The sequence below is a fragment of the Paroedura picta genome, chromosome 7, assembly GCF_049243985.1.
Source record: "Paroedura picta isolate Pp20150507F chromosome 7, Ppicta_v3.0, whole genome shotgun sequence".
NCBI classification, from domain to species: domain Eukaryota; kingdom Metazoa; phylum Chordata; class Lepidosauria; order Squamata; family Gekkonidae; genus Paroedura; species Paroedura picta.
In genome coordinates this window covers 81,122,107-81,138,517 of record NC_135375.1, presented here as the reverse complement: position 1 = coordinate 81,138,517, position 16,411 = coordinate 81,122,107, and the positions used below count along the sequence as shown (strand labels likewise).

Here is a 16,411-nt window from a genome sequence, read left to right as displayed (position 1 = left end):
CTGAAATACAATGAACAAAGGATGACCTATAAAACTCAGGAGGGGGGAGGGAGATCCCCCAATTGATGAGCTTTTGAGCCTAGGCTTCACCTTGGGGCCTGCCAGTGGTATTTAGGATCTGTTCCAAGCCTAGAATGTTTTCCATCATCAGCTGCTGTCATGGCAGGGTCCAAAGTGGCTCCAATAGCTGACACTGCAGCAAAGCCTTCTTATTCTGGTCTATGACTGTAATAAAGAGTCTGTCTGCAGCAAAGCCTGGACAAGGTTCCGATGTGCGTCACAACTACAAGATCCAGAGCAGTTCGTGGAGTCTGCTGCTACCATGGCAAGTCCCAGAGCAGCTCCCAAACAGCTGCTTGGCTCCTAGGCTCCAAACAGCTAAGAAAAGAGCGTTTTCTGCACAAGCGCAGCAAACCCTCTGTCAGTTCTCGGGGGTTTAATCCTATGTATTTTTTAAATCAGATTTTAGGCATTTCAAGATCCCAGAGGTGCATAAAAATCTCTTTAGCCTCCATGTGGCCCCAGTCCACAGATTTAGCTATCCACAGATCATAAAATCGTAAAGTTGGAAGGTACCTCTAGGGTCATCTAGTCCAACCTCCTGCACAATGCAGGAACTTGCAACTACCTGTCCACCCATAGTGACCCCAATTTCATGCCCAAGTGATCCCCCCACCAAAAAAACAAAAATCTCCAGAATCCACCCTGGCCTGGTGAGAATACCCCTATCATCCCACAGTTCCCTCAGGATGCAAGGAAGGGCCACAATAGACAAACACTGGCAAGTTCCTTCCTGCCCACTCACAATCTGCCTACGTTCATAAAATCAACATTTCACGACTACACATGGCTAATAGTATATAGATGTCTCAATTCTATCACTACGTATATACGTGAGTTGTAATAATGCTTTAAAATCCTGGGATGAGAAAAATGTGACATTGGAGTCTCTTCCTCTATACAGGAAAAAAAACAGCATATCATTTGTGCCTATTCAATGCTATTGAAAACACAAAACTCCTTTTAAGCCTCAGAACTGGAGGAAAATGTTCTGACATTTTCCAAGTATAATTTTGGATGATGTACTGGCTGAGCAAGTAAAAAAGAACAACCTAATCATGTATGTGGAATGAATGCATGTTTGTCCTTCCCAGTAGTCGCCTCCTCCCCCTCTAGTCATTAAATTTTAGATCAGCTCCTTAGAGCAGGGCCTGTCATACTCTGTAAAGTGTCGCATACATTGAGGGTGCCAGAGCAGTAAATTTCCCACTGTACCTTTGCAGAGCTCTGGTCCGTGAGCACGCATGCCAACACTTTCTAATTGCAAGGAAAAGGGTATAGAGGACAGGAAAAGGAAGGACCTAATGAATGACAATCTTTATAGTTCACACTGGTAGGCATTGGAGTGTTCTTGACTCCCTTGTCCACCCAGTCCAGCCATTCTAAGGAAGATCGTTTTCTCCTTTTACCCTGCCATTTTCCCACAGTCTTGCACAGTGGGTTAGTCTGAGGGTAAATGGGCTTTGGTCATCCAGCAAGCTCCCTGGTGATTTGGGGGTTTCAGAATGGAGCTTGTAGTCCAACATTCAAACACTTTACCCCAGTGGCTTAACACAATGAGCCTGTGGAAAGTTGGGGGAGGGGGCTCTTGAGCACAATTTGTGTATGCTGGTTCATGCTGCTTGCAGCTGGAGATTTCCCTCCAAAGGCCAGAAGGTGGCAACATATACTTTAGAATGTCACGATAACAAAAAGTGTCATTTCCTATTACTACAATTAACTGGTTTCATTCACCACCCCTGCTCCCTCCTGCATTAATCTGTCTTGTGCTATGGAATATACAGAATAAACGAGAGCACATTGGAAGGGTCTGACAGCTGAGCTGCCATTTGTTTTCATTGGAACAGCATACTATGAAGGAACTTGTAGGATTCTCCACTTGCTGTTTTCTTCATTCAGCAGATAATGTTGGGTGGGATGGGAAGGAAAGCAGAGAAGAGATTGCTTGATCTTCCCAGCTGTCTCTCTTCATCCTACCCACCAGTTCTCTTCTGTGTGTGCTTCTTGCCCCTGTGCTCATGTCACTTTGTCAAAATGTGGGCATGGGAACAGCCTCTGTTAAGAGAGCATCTTCTGCTTGAGGTCTAGGCTAGTGATCCCCAACCTGTGGGCTGTGGACCACATGGGGTCCTTCGATTAATTGGAGGTGGGGACCGAAGGACGCCTTCTCTCTCCCCCCCCCCCCCGGGCCCTTTGCTTCATCCCCCCCAGCCCTTTACAACATACTTCATTGTTGTGGCATATCTGTATCTTATTTTGAAGGGATGTTTAAACATTACCATAGAGATCAGAGAGTGCTATGGCAGTGGTTGAGGGTAGAGGAGTAAACTACCCCCCCCACCGGGCCTCAGTAAAAGGCATTGAGTGGTCCCCGGTGATAAAAAGGTTGGGGACCACTGGTCTAGGCCACTACATGATGGCAAATGAGACAACAGGCTTCTCTCTTTTAAACAAAAAGCATCCCTTGGAGGTGATGCATTTGAGTGAAGAACTGGGATCGGGGAGGAAGGAGAGGAGGTTGAGGAAAAGCACTTGCCCACCTGCGCAGAGAAAGGTTTGACTAAGCCCTGCCACCTTTCCTTCTGGTCTATACATATGTGCTGTCAAGAGTGAAGGGGTACACACATGTGAAAGTAGGGGGGCGGGAATTGAGCTGTTGCTTGGATAGGATTGTGTTGAAACTTCTGTTTTGTTTTTGTTTTTTAATCCACTTAATCTACGTGGACTTAAAATGAAAGATGTTCACAGGCTAAAGCATGATTCTTTGTTTCTTGTCAATGACCTTCATCCAAATATTAGTCCATTTCTTGTTTAGGAAGAATCCAAATTAGTCATATTGTGCATTTCTGATGGGTCACTATGCCGAATAGAAAGAAAGCCCAAATGCTAGATGCTTATCAAACCCCCATGGTAGCAGGTGTTGATCCTGCACTGGCTCTCTTCTCCTTCTGCACCACCGGAGGACCATTGGTCCTCAAACCATTGAGGAATGATGCCAGCAGTCAGCGTCATTTACGTTCTTGCTTTGGAAGAAATAGTACCCCATTGCTCTGACTTTTCATGCTTCCCATTATGATGCAGTGGGATGTCTCATGTTTAAAAGTGTTTGTTAGTTCTTCTAGATCACAGCCAGCATTTCCACAGAGCTCTGTGGGAGAACCATTTCCACACAATGTAGCATCTCTTCAACACTGATAGATACCCACCCCCAGATTTGCGAGAATAAATGTACCTGTGTTGATTTCCCATCAAAGGTGCTCAAGTGACTGTCGTGCTCGTGTCGTCTCTTAGATGAAGAGCTCTAATATCCCAGTGCCTTCTGTATCCACCAAATCCCTTATATAAGACTCAATGAGGCTCATTGTGCCAGAATGCAGTCTGGGAAATTCCCAGTGCACCTCATAAAAGGCTAGTCATTACTGAGGCAATGACCCCCAGTTATGACATCGTGGTGGTGATTGTGAATTCACTGGCCAGAGAGCTGGTTGAAAAGCACCAGTGGAATAGCTGCAGTGAAATGACACCTGACATATTAGGGGTAAAATCTGCTCCTATCCCCAAATCTAGTAATGATAAAATCTGCTTTAAAAAAACTGCCCAGCATGAACTCGGATCAGTTCTGCTTACCTACACAACAGCACAGAATCCAGTCAGATTTGATCATTTCTCCTTTATTTTGGTGGCATTACTATGCCGTTGTTCTGGTTGTTGAATGAAATGTGACATCTGTGGGTCTGAGGAAGTGAGCACTGACTCATGAAAGCTACTGCTGAAATAGATCTGGTTAGACTTGAAGGTGCTGCGGGCCTTGTATGTAATTTTGTTATGGCGGACTGACATGGCTGCCCTTCTGTGATTATGACATGTGACGCTTGCATTTCATGTGAGCATAGATAGTAAAAGAAGGCTAAAAGTGTCGTGGTTAGGAATAGGCTAGTGCTGGAAGGAAACTAAATTGAAAAAAAACATTCACAAGTCCTGATCAAGGCAACAGCTAATTAATTGAACAGGACTCATTGTAAAACATTTGCCATATCTAGCCTAAATGTAGTGTCTATCTCTTTCTGCATCAGCTTCACTTAAAGTACAGAAGTACAGCTTCTCTCTACAGATTTTGCCTTCTGCTGGCTGGGCATAGCTGGCTGACTTCTGGATCAGAAAAGTTGTTTTAGACTTGAAATTTTTTCTAATCTCTGACATCCTTCCTTTGTGAAGCTTCTTTCCTAGATTGAGTTTCACCAGAGGAGGAAATATTAGGTTCTACCCATTAAATTGGTATTTGGGGGTCTTAACTGCACCTGTTTGCATTTAAGTACAGCATCTCTTCAGAAGGGGTTAGGGTAGCTTTTCCTTTCCAAGGTGGGACCTTCACAACAGTTATTCAGCTTAAAGTCACACTGGGAGATCTAAGATCTCTTTCTAGTTTATCCCACGTCCTGCTGGTAGTGGGGGAGAAGGCACCTAGCAATGACTCATTATGTGCAACATTGGCTGTGCCGGGCCACTTCCTTGGGACAGGGGAGCATGCCCCGCCGCTTTCTGAAAATCCATGGGGGGAAGGAATTCCCTAGCGCATGCAGACTGCCCTGATGTTGTCTGTGCGCACACACACAATGCTGTGGCTCCCTGTTGAGCTGCGCAATGGTGGTGGCAGCAGGGGGAGTGGGGGGGCATGGGGTCACCACCACACAATGGCAGGAGAGTGGTATGCTGCTAACTCATCATCATGGGGGTAGGACAATGTCCTGTTCAGCTTCAAGCCGCTACAAAGCTGACCGGGGTGGTTGGTGTCACTGCAGGGACACCGTAGGTTGACCACATTCACTTACCACAGGCCATCCAAGGCCCTGATTTGGGCCAGAGCTGGGAAGTGGCCGGGATGGTGGCAACATCATGCATAATTGGGGATTGGCCACGCTGCCTCATCGCTGCCAACCCAGCCTTTCTGCCCTGTGCATAATCGGTCCATCCCATCTTTCAGCAGGGAAGTGACTATCTTCCAGTTGCCATGTACATGTTTGTACTGCATTCCTGTGTACACTGACAAACCCCACTGCACCAAACTAAACATATTGATGAATAACCAAAACTAAGACTGTAACAAAAATATAGAAACATTAGAATCATAGAGTTGGAAGGTACCTCCAGGGTCATCTAGTCCAACCCCCTGTACAATGCAAGAAATTCACAACTATTTGCCTACATGTGACAATTTACTGTGTCTCATGTAACATTACATACAGAAACAAAATCTTGCATGTGGAATGAACCTATGAAATGGAATATAAAAAGTCAATAGCCTCAAGACACGAATTTTGCATTTTAAGAGGAATCCTTGCCTGTAGCAAAGGCAGATGTGGTTCAAATCATGATATGAACCTGATGGTGCTGTTTGTTGAAACTCTTTATGACAATTGTGCAAACCTACAAGAACCTTGACGAATCCACAATTTGTACATTATTGAACCTTCTATGAAGTTTTTCAACCAAAACTATATAGGACAGTAAGTGTATTTGTAGATTCATTGAAGAAATGGAAAAGGAAAACAAGATCTGAACCAGCAACTTTCTGGAACACGATCTCTGACATCATGACACGCCAACTCCACTAACAGTTATGTTATTGACTTTCAGCATCTAGGTATCTTTGTGGCTAAATCAGAGGTGCCAGAAATAGGACAAAGAGGGTAATTTGGAAAAGGACATGTTTTGCTGACTGACTGAAGCATACTTAGCATTATAGCCTTTGAGAGGCAGAGGAAAGCTTTAATGAGTTAAAGTGACAGATAGGCTGCCTCCAGAAATGTAGTGATCTCATTGCAGACCCTTCTTTGACCCTGAGAACTGACAGTCAAGAAGCTGACCTTGTAATGACTCTGCCTCACCACAGCTTATAAACAGGAGATATTCACAATGGGCTCCAATGTCTGCCCTCTTCATAGACTTCTATTGACCTTGTTCCAAATAAAAAAGTATGTTCCTGAAGGTTGATAAATCACAGCTGACTCTTATCACAGCATGCAGATCAAATCAAGCTCTCTGTTTCTAAATCTTGTTTTTTTAAAAAATAATTCAACTATAACATATATACTTAAAAACAAAGCCAAAAATTAGCAGTGAGAACAGTGGCTCCATCTTGACTTGAAACTGCACTGGGTGGGGAGGAAGGTGCTTGTGCACCACATCTTGATTTAGTCCAACCTTGGGGTTTTCTGCCACTATGTGGCTCTCCCTCTCCCCCAAAAAATCCTGCTTTGGTACATTTTTCCTGGGAATATTGTGCTCAAGATGGAAAGGTGCAGATGTTTGGACCTCTATATTCACAATTTAAAGGTAAAAGGAGCCTCTTGTGGTGCAGAGTGGTAAGGCAGCAGACATGAAGTCTGAAAGTTCTGCCCATGAGGCTGGGAGTTCAGTCCCAGCAGCCGGCCTTCCATCCTTCCGAGGTTGGTAAAATGAATACCCAGCTTGCTGGGGGGTAAACGGTAATGACTGGGGAAGGCACTGGCAAACCACCCCGTATTGAGTCTGCCATGAAAACGCTAGAGGGCATCACCCCAAGGGTCAGACATGACTCAGTGCTTGCACAGGGGATACCTTTACCTTTTTATTCACAATTTGCCCTCTTTGTTCCTTCAAACTCATGATCTGCCCTTACCCCGCAACACCACTGGTGTTGGACTCGTGCTGGTGGACTTCTTGTCTTTTTTTAAAACAGAAGGTACTACAGCTCAATTAGTGTTAAAATACCAATAAAGGAATAATAATTCTACCCTAAGTAACAGGACTATTGTCATTTGTAAGCATCATAACAAGATAATGCATGTGAAGCATTTTGAAAATTGAAAGCAGGATATAAATGCTAAATATCCAGGTAATCAGTGTTACTAAATGTATTTGATTTGCAGTTATTCTGTAATATATAAGAAGAGCTGTTTTTTATACTCTGCTTTTCACTACACAAAGGAGTCCCAAGGCATGCTTGCCACCCAGGCAGCAGGGGGCTATGTCAAAAAAAAAAAAATCACCCAAGGTAATCAAGGGTGGCATACATTTCGTTGGGTGGCAAGGGAGTGTTTTTTCTCTCTGAGGTTTCCAGTGAGTCAATCTCATGTTTGGAAGGATTCGCAATGCGTCTTTTCGGATTACTTATAGGTGGTTTAACCCACTTTAGTCTTTCATACATTCTAGTGTCTTCAGTGAGCAATCACACCAGCACTTTTATGCTCATAACCATGGTATGTGAGGGAGAAGTTGCTCTGACTTTCCCCAGTTCCATGTCCTCAAACTGTTCCTTGAAGCTGGTATTGATTCTCAGTTGATTGAACAGAATCACACAGAACCATGTAAAGAATGGAGCTGGTAGCTCCACAGGGCAGTTTGAGGAAATGAAAACATTGCAGATGTGAGGAGGCTGAACCCGCTTTTTATTATATTTGCCTTTATTCTTGTTGTAGCCTACCTTTCTCCCCAATGAGGACCCGAAGCTGCTTGCAACTTTCTCTCTTATTCTGTTTTATCCTCACAACAGTCAGCTTCGTTCCATGGTTAAGAGCGGCAACCTCTAAGCTAGAGAACCAAGGATTCACCACTCCTCCACATGCAGATAGCTAGGCCAGTAACAGTTCTCATAGAGCTCTCTCAGCCCCACCTATTTCACAGGGTATCTGATGTGGGGAGAGGAAGGGTAGGTGACTGAAAACCACTTTGACTCCGTCGGGGAATAAAAAGAAGAGTACAAAAAACCAGCTCAACAAAAGGTGAGAAGGTACAACAGATCCAAAGTCATGCTTCTGTGGCAGAGCAGGGATTCAAAGTTATGACCTCCAGATGCTAGCTGAACACTAACAATTGCACCATGCTTGCAAGCAGAAAAGGCGCAGTGTGCTTCTAGGAGGCACAAAGTCATGTCACAGCCCCACCTCTAGCAAGTTCACTGGCTTTGTAACTTGAAGCCTGGAGGGTAGCGCAGGCCGTGGTGGAAAGGGCTATAAAGTCACAGCTGACTGATGTTAGCCCTGTCAGGTCTTCAGGACAAGAGATGAACAGAGGTGGCTTGCCTTTGCCTTCCTGTGCTTAGCAGCCCTGGACGTGTATGGGGCTTTCTCATCTAAGTTCTAATCAGGGATGACCCCGCATAGCTTCCAAGATCTCATAAGGCCGGGCTAGCCTGGACCATCCAGGGCAGACCGTGGAGGCTGGAAAAGGGGAAATGGGCCGTTTGAACCCTATTAGAAGAAAAAACTAGCATAAGCGCCTCTTTTTTTTCATTGCCATTACACTACAGAAAACAATAAGGTGTACCTGCATGGCAGATGTTCAGTTAAATATTCATGTCATCCTTTTAGATGTTTAATTCTATTATAATCATGTTTATATTTCGTTCTTATCTCCTGGTCTCAGTTCCTATTTACCCTATGCCTAGCAGAAACCATATTGCCGGGTGTAAATAAGTGTTAACTTATGGGGAAATACCGGCAGAGGAAGACAAAGGTAAGCAATAGAAATGGAAAAGACCTCATCCTTCCCATAGCAGTAACGTAGCCAAGGTGTGGGACAAGTAAAATTAAAAGTTACCCCCCCCCCATACGCATAAATCACCGAAGAGGGTTTGGGATCTGTTATATTGATTGTGTCTGAAAGAGCGCCGGTTTTCATGGTCAGCTTCCACTCATCTGTGCATGTAAGTGCTGGCCTGTGTTTTCACATTCATCCAGAGTGCACCATTACAGCCATGACATTTAGAAAATGTTTCTGAGCTTTGTGGGAATTGCAGCTAACCTTGTAAAGATTTTGGATTAAAGTCTCGCGTAGAGGCTTCAAACTGCTGCGTTCCCCACGGAGAAGTCGTTCTTTCTAATGGCACCTTTACATTTTATTTCAAAACCATTCACTGCCATCAAGAACAGCGCTGTCATTTCCATCTGCCTTTATTTGCAATATGTTTTCACTTTTTAAATGTTACCACTGCAGCCAATATTCTTATATGATACATCTTGATGCGTTGCACATGTATGCTTTTTTCCTCCTTGCATTATCTCTTTAAGCTATCATCTGCGTATTGCTATAGAATTGCCGAATGTAGCCTCCATTGCTTCTAAGCTGCCAGAATGAAAAGTTGAAAAGTGCAGTGAGTCAGTTGCAGTGGGCTTCTCCATATCCGTTCCTTGCTGGAGAAACTAGCTGGGATGTTGACTTCAGCTGAGGTCTAGATACTTTATTTAGTGAGACTTGCAGCCTTGCCTTCCCACGGTGGCCAGTTGAGGAACATCAGCGTTGCTTCAACATGAAACAGAGATGTGAAGGTTGGCACTGCATTAGAAAGCCCTTAGGTTTGCTGGTGGATGACCTGAGCACTTTGCACCTGATGTGTGATTGGGGTTTGATGGCTCCCAGGTGCACATATTGAAGGGCAGTATAAAAGTCTAATAAATAAAATAAATATTTGTGCTCATGAGCACAGTGTGCAGAGAGAAGCTGCTCCAGTCTTCCGACCCCATACAGATTTTGCATCTTCAAACTGAGATAGAACTACTATTGGCTCCACTGTGAAGGAGCCCTGAGTCTCTCTGGTGGTTATAGGAAGGAGGAGAAATGGAGAGCTGGCCACAGATCTCCCATCCACTGAAGTAGCCCTCTTTGTTGCCAGCCAAGTTGACATACAAAAGACCATTCTCTCTGATAAGGCTGTTAAATACCTGAAAATTTGAACAACTTTCTTTCGTGTAGTCTTTATTCACGATTCGGACCCAAAGGTTGTGGGCAGAGTTCTTCTTTTTCACCCTTGAGAAACCCGTGAAATGTTCTTAGAATCATAGAATCAAAGAGTTGGAAGGGGCCATACAGGCCATCTAGTCCAACCCCCTGCTCAACGCAGGATCAGCTCAAAGCATCCTAAAGCATGCTTTCTTCAGGCTTCAAGAAACCCCAGAAGCGGTATGATTGTGCAGAATATATTTGGGAAGCATAACTGTATACATGCCCACCGGGGGCCCCTCCCCTTCCCAACCCCTCCAGGCCCATCACTGGCTGTTTTGGGAGGAGGGTGTGTGGTCATAACGGCCAACAAACATTTAACAATTTTTAAAATAATATATTAAAAATTAACTTCCACCCATTTGGAAAACCCTTCCAGGGCTGTTGAGAAACCCCAGGGTTTAATGAAACCCTGGTTGAAAACGAGTCCTAGGAGATGGAGTTTCCTGCTCCTTTCCACTATTGAACTTTGTCTCCTGGAAAGTCACTCCTGGGTTTTAGGAATCTTCTGTAGCTAGTATTTGATATGGTACAAAGACTTCGGTTGAAAGGGGAGATTGGCATAGCCATAACATCATCTCTTTTTGGTTTACATGTGTATCCACCCCTCTGCTTCCTCAATATGTATATTTGAGGAATGATGCATGTATGAGGAATGAAGAGGCTTGGAATACTAAGCCAGATGGCTGAGACAGCTGAGTGAACATCTCCCCCACCTCTTTTGAGGCTCTTGCTTGTATTCTCCAGCCCCTGCTAGACAAGAGATACAGGGCGTCTTAAGTAATATCAGATCATCATCCATTTGAACTAGGTTTTCTGGAGATTTTGCTGCCCGCACTCTGGCATTTTGTTTTCTCCCTATTCTCGTTGCCTGTGGAGCCTGGTATTGGGATAATGTGTCAGGTCAGACTACCTTGGATTGGTGAGGGGGAGTATTGGAGATCTTGTTTAATATGGATGCTATTCTGGACTTTGTTCTTTAAGCAATCTCTTGTGGGCATAACATTTCTTTTCCTTCAAGAAGAAATTCTGTGTTGTGTTTGTTGATTTATTTAAGGATGTGTGTATGTATGCTGCCTCTGCGAAGTTGCTTAAGTTGGCTCACAACTTAAACAATAAAGCAAAACCAATTTGAGACAATGAAACAAATTAGTAATCACACACTTAACCCCCCCCCCAATAAAACACCCCAAGCCAGTAGAATGAATAAATTCTACAAAACCAAACCGAGCCAATTAAAAATGAAACTTCCAACAACATTGAAATTTTATTTTGGTGTTTGCTTAAAATAGGACAAGGATGCCTAAATAAATAAATGTACTTACAAGGATGTGCATACAACAAAGAGAAATCCAAATAAGTAATGGCTTTTAATTTACTTATCATTGCTCCAGTTTAGATGTTTGGGCTCAGGGTGACATCCTTAAAGAGTGAGGTGAGAGCCTTATGAATGGGCCTTGCCCAGCTCACCTGAGATACTCTTTGCATGATTCCAGGTGTGGGTGCTTTGGAGACCCTGTCCCTACCCCTCCACTATGCAAAGGGGGTAAGCATTTACATTTAAGAAAGCAGGTGAACTTTACACACATGGTCATTCTTTGCTTGTGCAATTGAAGCCAGTGATACCTCAGCTGGCCATACCAGTTGACAATTTGAGCCAAGAACCTGACAGAACTCGGAGCAATCCATCCCATTCAGTTTTAATTGCTGGGGGTCAGGGGGGGGGCACAGTTTCAACAATGTTAAGTCAAGCTTCATAAAGTAAGCAGGCTAGCACTCATCACATCCAGCTCATGAAATGAAGGGTCTTTCACCCACACCATCATGCATGAATCATAAAGAACTTTCTGCAGCTCTAGGTGTTACAGAAAGGCTTATTTCAACTTGGTGTAGCATGTGTTGGAGCCAGCAAATCATCGCATTGTCAGCCCCAGGGGGATGTTAATGTCACAAGGCAAAACTGTTTCAAGATATACAACATACCAACGCAACACTTTTAACTACAGAAGGTCCTTTATGATAATGGCACGAATGAATGTATGGCTTAAAGATTCTCTGTGGTAGTAGCAGCTACTTGTTATCGTTGTTCTGTGAGTGTTTTTAGGAAGGCATCTTTTACTGTCTGTATATGTGGGAATGGTAGAGGACAGGAAGGCCTGGAGGATCATTGTCCATGGGGTTATGATGGGTCGGACACGGCTTCGCACCTAACAACAACATGTATCTATGTTTAATGTCGCCCTGCCAGGATACAAGGTAAATCTGGCCTGTTTCCATCACAGCTTTAGTACAACATACTAGTAAGTAGCAATCAGTTGCTTGACAGGAATCAAAGAATTCTGAATTCAGGAATTTGGAAATTAGTTCTGTTGGGCTGGCATGTAAGGAAAAGCTCTCTCTTTTTCCCCACACCCAGCTTAACTAATGGTTATATTACGTATTTTAAGACCAAGTGATCAGAAGACAGTTCCTATCCATTTTATGACCTATGGAGCAAGTTTAAAAAGATGATTTTTGTGATTTCATAGAGAAATAAATTATTGTTTTTTAAAATCTTGTTTGCTGGATGACCAACCTGCATATTATAACACTGAATATCTGAGTGTACAGTTGCCAACCCTCCTAGTGCAGCCTGGTCATCTCTCAGAATTAAAATGAATAATGCTGCAGGAATTTCCCAATTGTTCTGTTTTTTGGTTTTATTTTTTGGTGGTATCCAGCCTATGGGGGCCAGTACCAGTTGGGACCCGATCTTCCTAGCCTGGAAGACCTTCATGGGAGGCCACCGCACCAGGAGCCACCTGAGGGAATGGTGAGGGAGCAGCTGGCCTGGCCCAGCACTGAGCCCCAGTTGCCCCACCACCTCCAATGCTGCCTCTGCCTCCACTGCTGCAGCCTCCACCTCCATGGCCAACACAGCCTCCACCACTCTCATTGGCGGCCTTCCTGCTGGTGGCCTCCCTGCCTCTTATGCCATGCTCGGGGGGAGGGGGCAGATTTCTGTTTCCCCCATGATGATTTATGTATCCCCAAGTGCAGCATAAGATGTGTTTCCACATCAAAACCCTTCATGTCCATGTCATGAGTTGACGGTAGACCAGGATCAGTTCCCATCAGCCACTCCCCTATATTTTGTTTTGAAGCTTCAAAATGCAAGGGGTGTCATGATGCGTCTGAGTGAACAGCATATAATGTATGTGCATTATTTTGTGGATTAAGATGAACTCAGGAGGCCAAGACCAAGTACTTCTCTCCTCCAGGAGCGTTCCACATTATTCTCACTGATGTCATTTGGAAACATTCCAGAATTATATTGTGAAAGAGAGTTGGAATTTCTGCCTAAAGAGGAAGGTCAATAGCATGGGCTGTTGAATTTAATACAGGAAGGCCAGATTTATTTCTGGGCTCAAAACTGCAGGCATTCCCTGAGATCTGAAGAAGTATAGTTCATTTGCAGCTTTCCTGAGGCTCTTGCCTTTAAAACTGCACAAGTGATTCCTTCAATCACACCATTTCCTATATTTTAATTTTACAGTTGGAAAACAGTGAGCTGTATATCTGACAGGAAGTCACACTCCTTGGCTTGGAGGTCTTAACCCCCAGTCAAAAAAGGCTGTCTGTTGTAAATACATGTTGTCATGAAAGCACTTTACACACGTTCAGAAGAACTATTTGCATCATTCATCTCAGGCCTGAAAGCTGGTGTTGGATCAGGAATTATGAGGCTGGGACAAAAGTAGAGATCTGCTTTTAAGCTTCCTTGTATCTTGCTACACTTTCAGCCATTACTTTATGGCAGATTGCAGCAGTTTGCAAACACGGCAATGGTGAATAAGCAAAGAAAGACCAGGTTGAATTCTGTGTTTATTTACAATAGCCCGCCCTTCTGCTTCTCCCTCCAAGAGCAAGACCATTTGTTCTTGTGTTTAAAGGCATTAAGATAAGGTTGGGAAAATCCTGGCAATATTGGGCATGGGGACTTGAGAGAGCAGAGTTTGGATAGAGAAGAGAGCTCAGTGGGGTATAATGTTATAAAGTCCACCCTCCAAAGCAGCCATTTTCCTCTGCAGTGCTCTGCAGTGTGGATTCTATGGGACAGTGCTGAGTCTCCAGGAATTTCCCAGCCCAGAGCTGGCAACCCTAATCAGTACACTTGTCTTTATGTGCAAGAGAGGGTTGCCAATTGCCACGGGGAAGCTGGGAATCTCCTGGAATTCTAAATGACTTCCAGGCTATAATCTCCTTGGAGACAATGGCTGCTTCAGAGGGTGGAGCCTATGGCATTATGCCCAGCTTAGTCCCTCCCTAGAGACAGCTTGGTGTAGTGGTTAGGAGCGCTGACTTCTAATCTGGTGAGCCGGGTTTGGTCTTGTTTACAGCTAATCTCCATCTTTCCTTCCTTCTATAGATACCACCATTGCCCGCATCTCCCAACAAAGCCCTATGAGCAAACAGAGAAGCCGTGCCTCCTTTCTGAATATGCAGAAAAATACCCCCTTTACTCCAGTTTTAAACCCAGAGAATCATGTAAACCCAAAACAGAGTACAATAAGCAGCCAGTGCCCATGGAAGGCATATCAACTGCCAGGTAAGAGAGAGATCTGTGGGCTTCATAGTGCCAGTATGAATGCCTTGGAATCAGGACAGCCTCAAGTGAAGTCTCCATTGGGTGGGAAACATGGAGGATTAAGTGGGAAATAGCTGTGGGATTTGTTATCTGACATGTCTTCTGGGTGAATGGCTAGACCCGTAACTGTGTTTTTGATGGGTTGCAGGGAGAACAGAGAATAGAATCTCTGTTCATTTCCAACTTTTATTATTAATAATTATTATTACACTGCAGGGAGAAACATTTTTTAAAAAGTCACGGTCAACAGAGCAGAGGGATAAGTTAGTTTTGCTTTCCCTTGCAGCCTCGTCAGAAAGCAAAAAGCTGCAATGAGGGAGAGGGAAAACGCGGATGGGGTCTCCCCGTGAGGAGGGCAGTAAATGGGAGATTTACCATTCTGTGTTTGCAAGCAGGAAGCCACTCGTGTTTTACCCCTCTGTGTGGAAATTGTCAAGAGTTTCTAAAGTGCTAGGTCCATGTGGCCCTGACCTAGGTAAGCCTGGCTAAGCCTGATCTTACCAGATCTCAGAGCCAGTTTGGTGTAGTGATTAGAAGTTTGAACTTCTAATCTGGCATGCCGGGTTCGATTCTACGCTCCCCCACATGCAGCCAGCTGTGTGACCTTGGGCTCTCCACGGCACTGATAAAACTGTTCTGACTGAGCAGTGATATCAGGGCTCTCTCAGCCTCAACCACCCCACAGGGTGTCTGTCGTGGGGAGAGGAAAGGGAAGGCGACTGTAAGCCTCTTTGAGCCTCCTTCGGGTAGAGAAAAGCGGCATATAAGAACCAACTCTTCTTCTTCTTCAACTAAGCTGGGTTGGTCTTGGCTAGTATTTGGATGGGAGAAATACCGGGGTCATGATGTGTGGTGAACCACTTCTCAATGTCTCCTGCTTTGAAAACCCCGCAAGGCCTCCATAAGTCATCTGTAACTTGATGGCAACAGATATATAGATCTATATCTGAGATGAATAATGCTCATCTGTTGTGGTTTGGCATCCTTCAGCTTGATAAGAATATGGAAACTCTAATCACTATCAAGTGTCCGGCAAATGAAAATTAACATCAGGCCTTTGGGCCTGTGTGTATTCCCATTTTTTCAGCACATTGTACGCCTCCAACTGAGCTAATGAACAGTAGCTGGCCTCTTTTGGTGAGCAGTTTCATGGGTGGAAGCCCTGAAATGATGTCATGAAACATGAAGAATGTTCATATCACTGCCTTGGTCTTCATCCCTCTCCTTTCCCTGTTCTGTTTTATTGCTCCCCAACCCCAGTCAGAATGTCTGCTGTAAACTCTGAGAGGGAGACACATTCTAAAGAGCCACTCTAAACTGATGAAAGTAAAATATAATTCACACAAGGTTTGTGAGTTTCTTTTACTAAAATATGCCATTAAGGGCAGTACCTGATAATGGGATAAAACAACTCAAGCTAGTAAAATATTTAATCCAATATACGTAGATCCCAGTGGGTCCTGTACTATTAGTTCTTTGTTAGGAGACCATAAAATGACTACAGTAATTTGGGCCAATGAAGAAGTCCCCGCATTTGTTCTTAGTTGTCTAGATGGCCTATTTCTTTACAAGCATTCAGAAGACTCTTGTTGCATCCCCTACATTAATACATCTTCTTGTGCCTCAACTGTCTTCCCCAGATAGCCACTAATGAGATATATTTATGTTGCTGTTCACAGGAGAGATTATGTCCCTCATGAAGTGAAACCTATAAAACTGAGACCTACAGACCAATATGTTAGGAATAATGAAAATATGGACACACTGTCCACATACAAGCAGGACTACAATGCTTACCCCATTAACCGGGTGCCTCCTTGTTTCCCCCGGGAACAATGCTATTCCTCTGATGAGAAGATGACCACAATACCTACTTACAAAGGTACATGCTGAATATGATAAACTTCTTTTAAAGATCTTTCTATAAGAGCAAAGCCAGCTTTGAACATTACTTATGCTTTCTTGGCA

The 16,411-nt window shown here is 44.1% G+C and overlaps 1 protein-coding gene and 1 long non-coding RNA gene across 2 annotated transcripts in view; one reads left to right on the top strand and one right to left on the bottom strand.

Moving 5' to 3' along the window:
• The window catches only part of LOC143841184 (uncharacterized), a 31,587-nt gene extending 28,142 nt beyond the window's left edge, over positions 1-3,445 (bottom strand). Inside the window, exon 1 of the long non-coding RNA XR_013232614.1 lies at positions 3,293-3,445. This is a non-coding gene — a long non-coding RNA (uncharacterized LOC143841184). The remainder of the gene's footprint in view (positions 1-3,292) is intronic.
• Positions 1-16,411, top strand: part of SAXO1 (stabilizer of axonemal microtubules 1) — a 35,581-nt gene that overhangs the window by 11,573 nt on the left and 7,597 nt on the right. The window contains exons 2-3 of the mRNA XM_077345154.1: positions 14,225-14,404; positions 16,123-16,325. Of these exons, the coding sequence (XP_077201269.1) occupies positions 14,225-14,404; positions 16,123-16,325 (383 nt within the window). The remainder of the gene's footprint in view (positions 1-14,224; positions 14,405-16,122; positions 16,326-16,411) is intronic.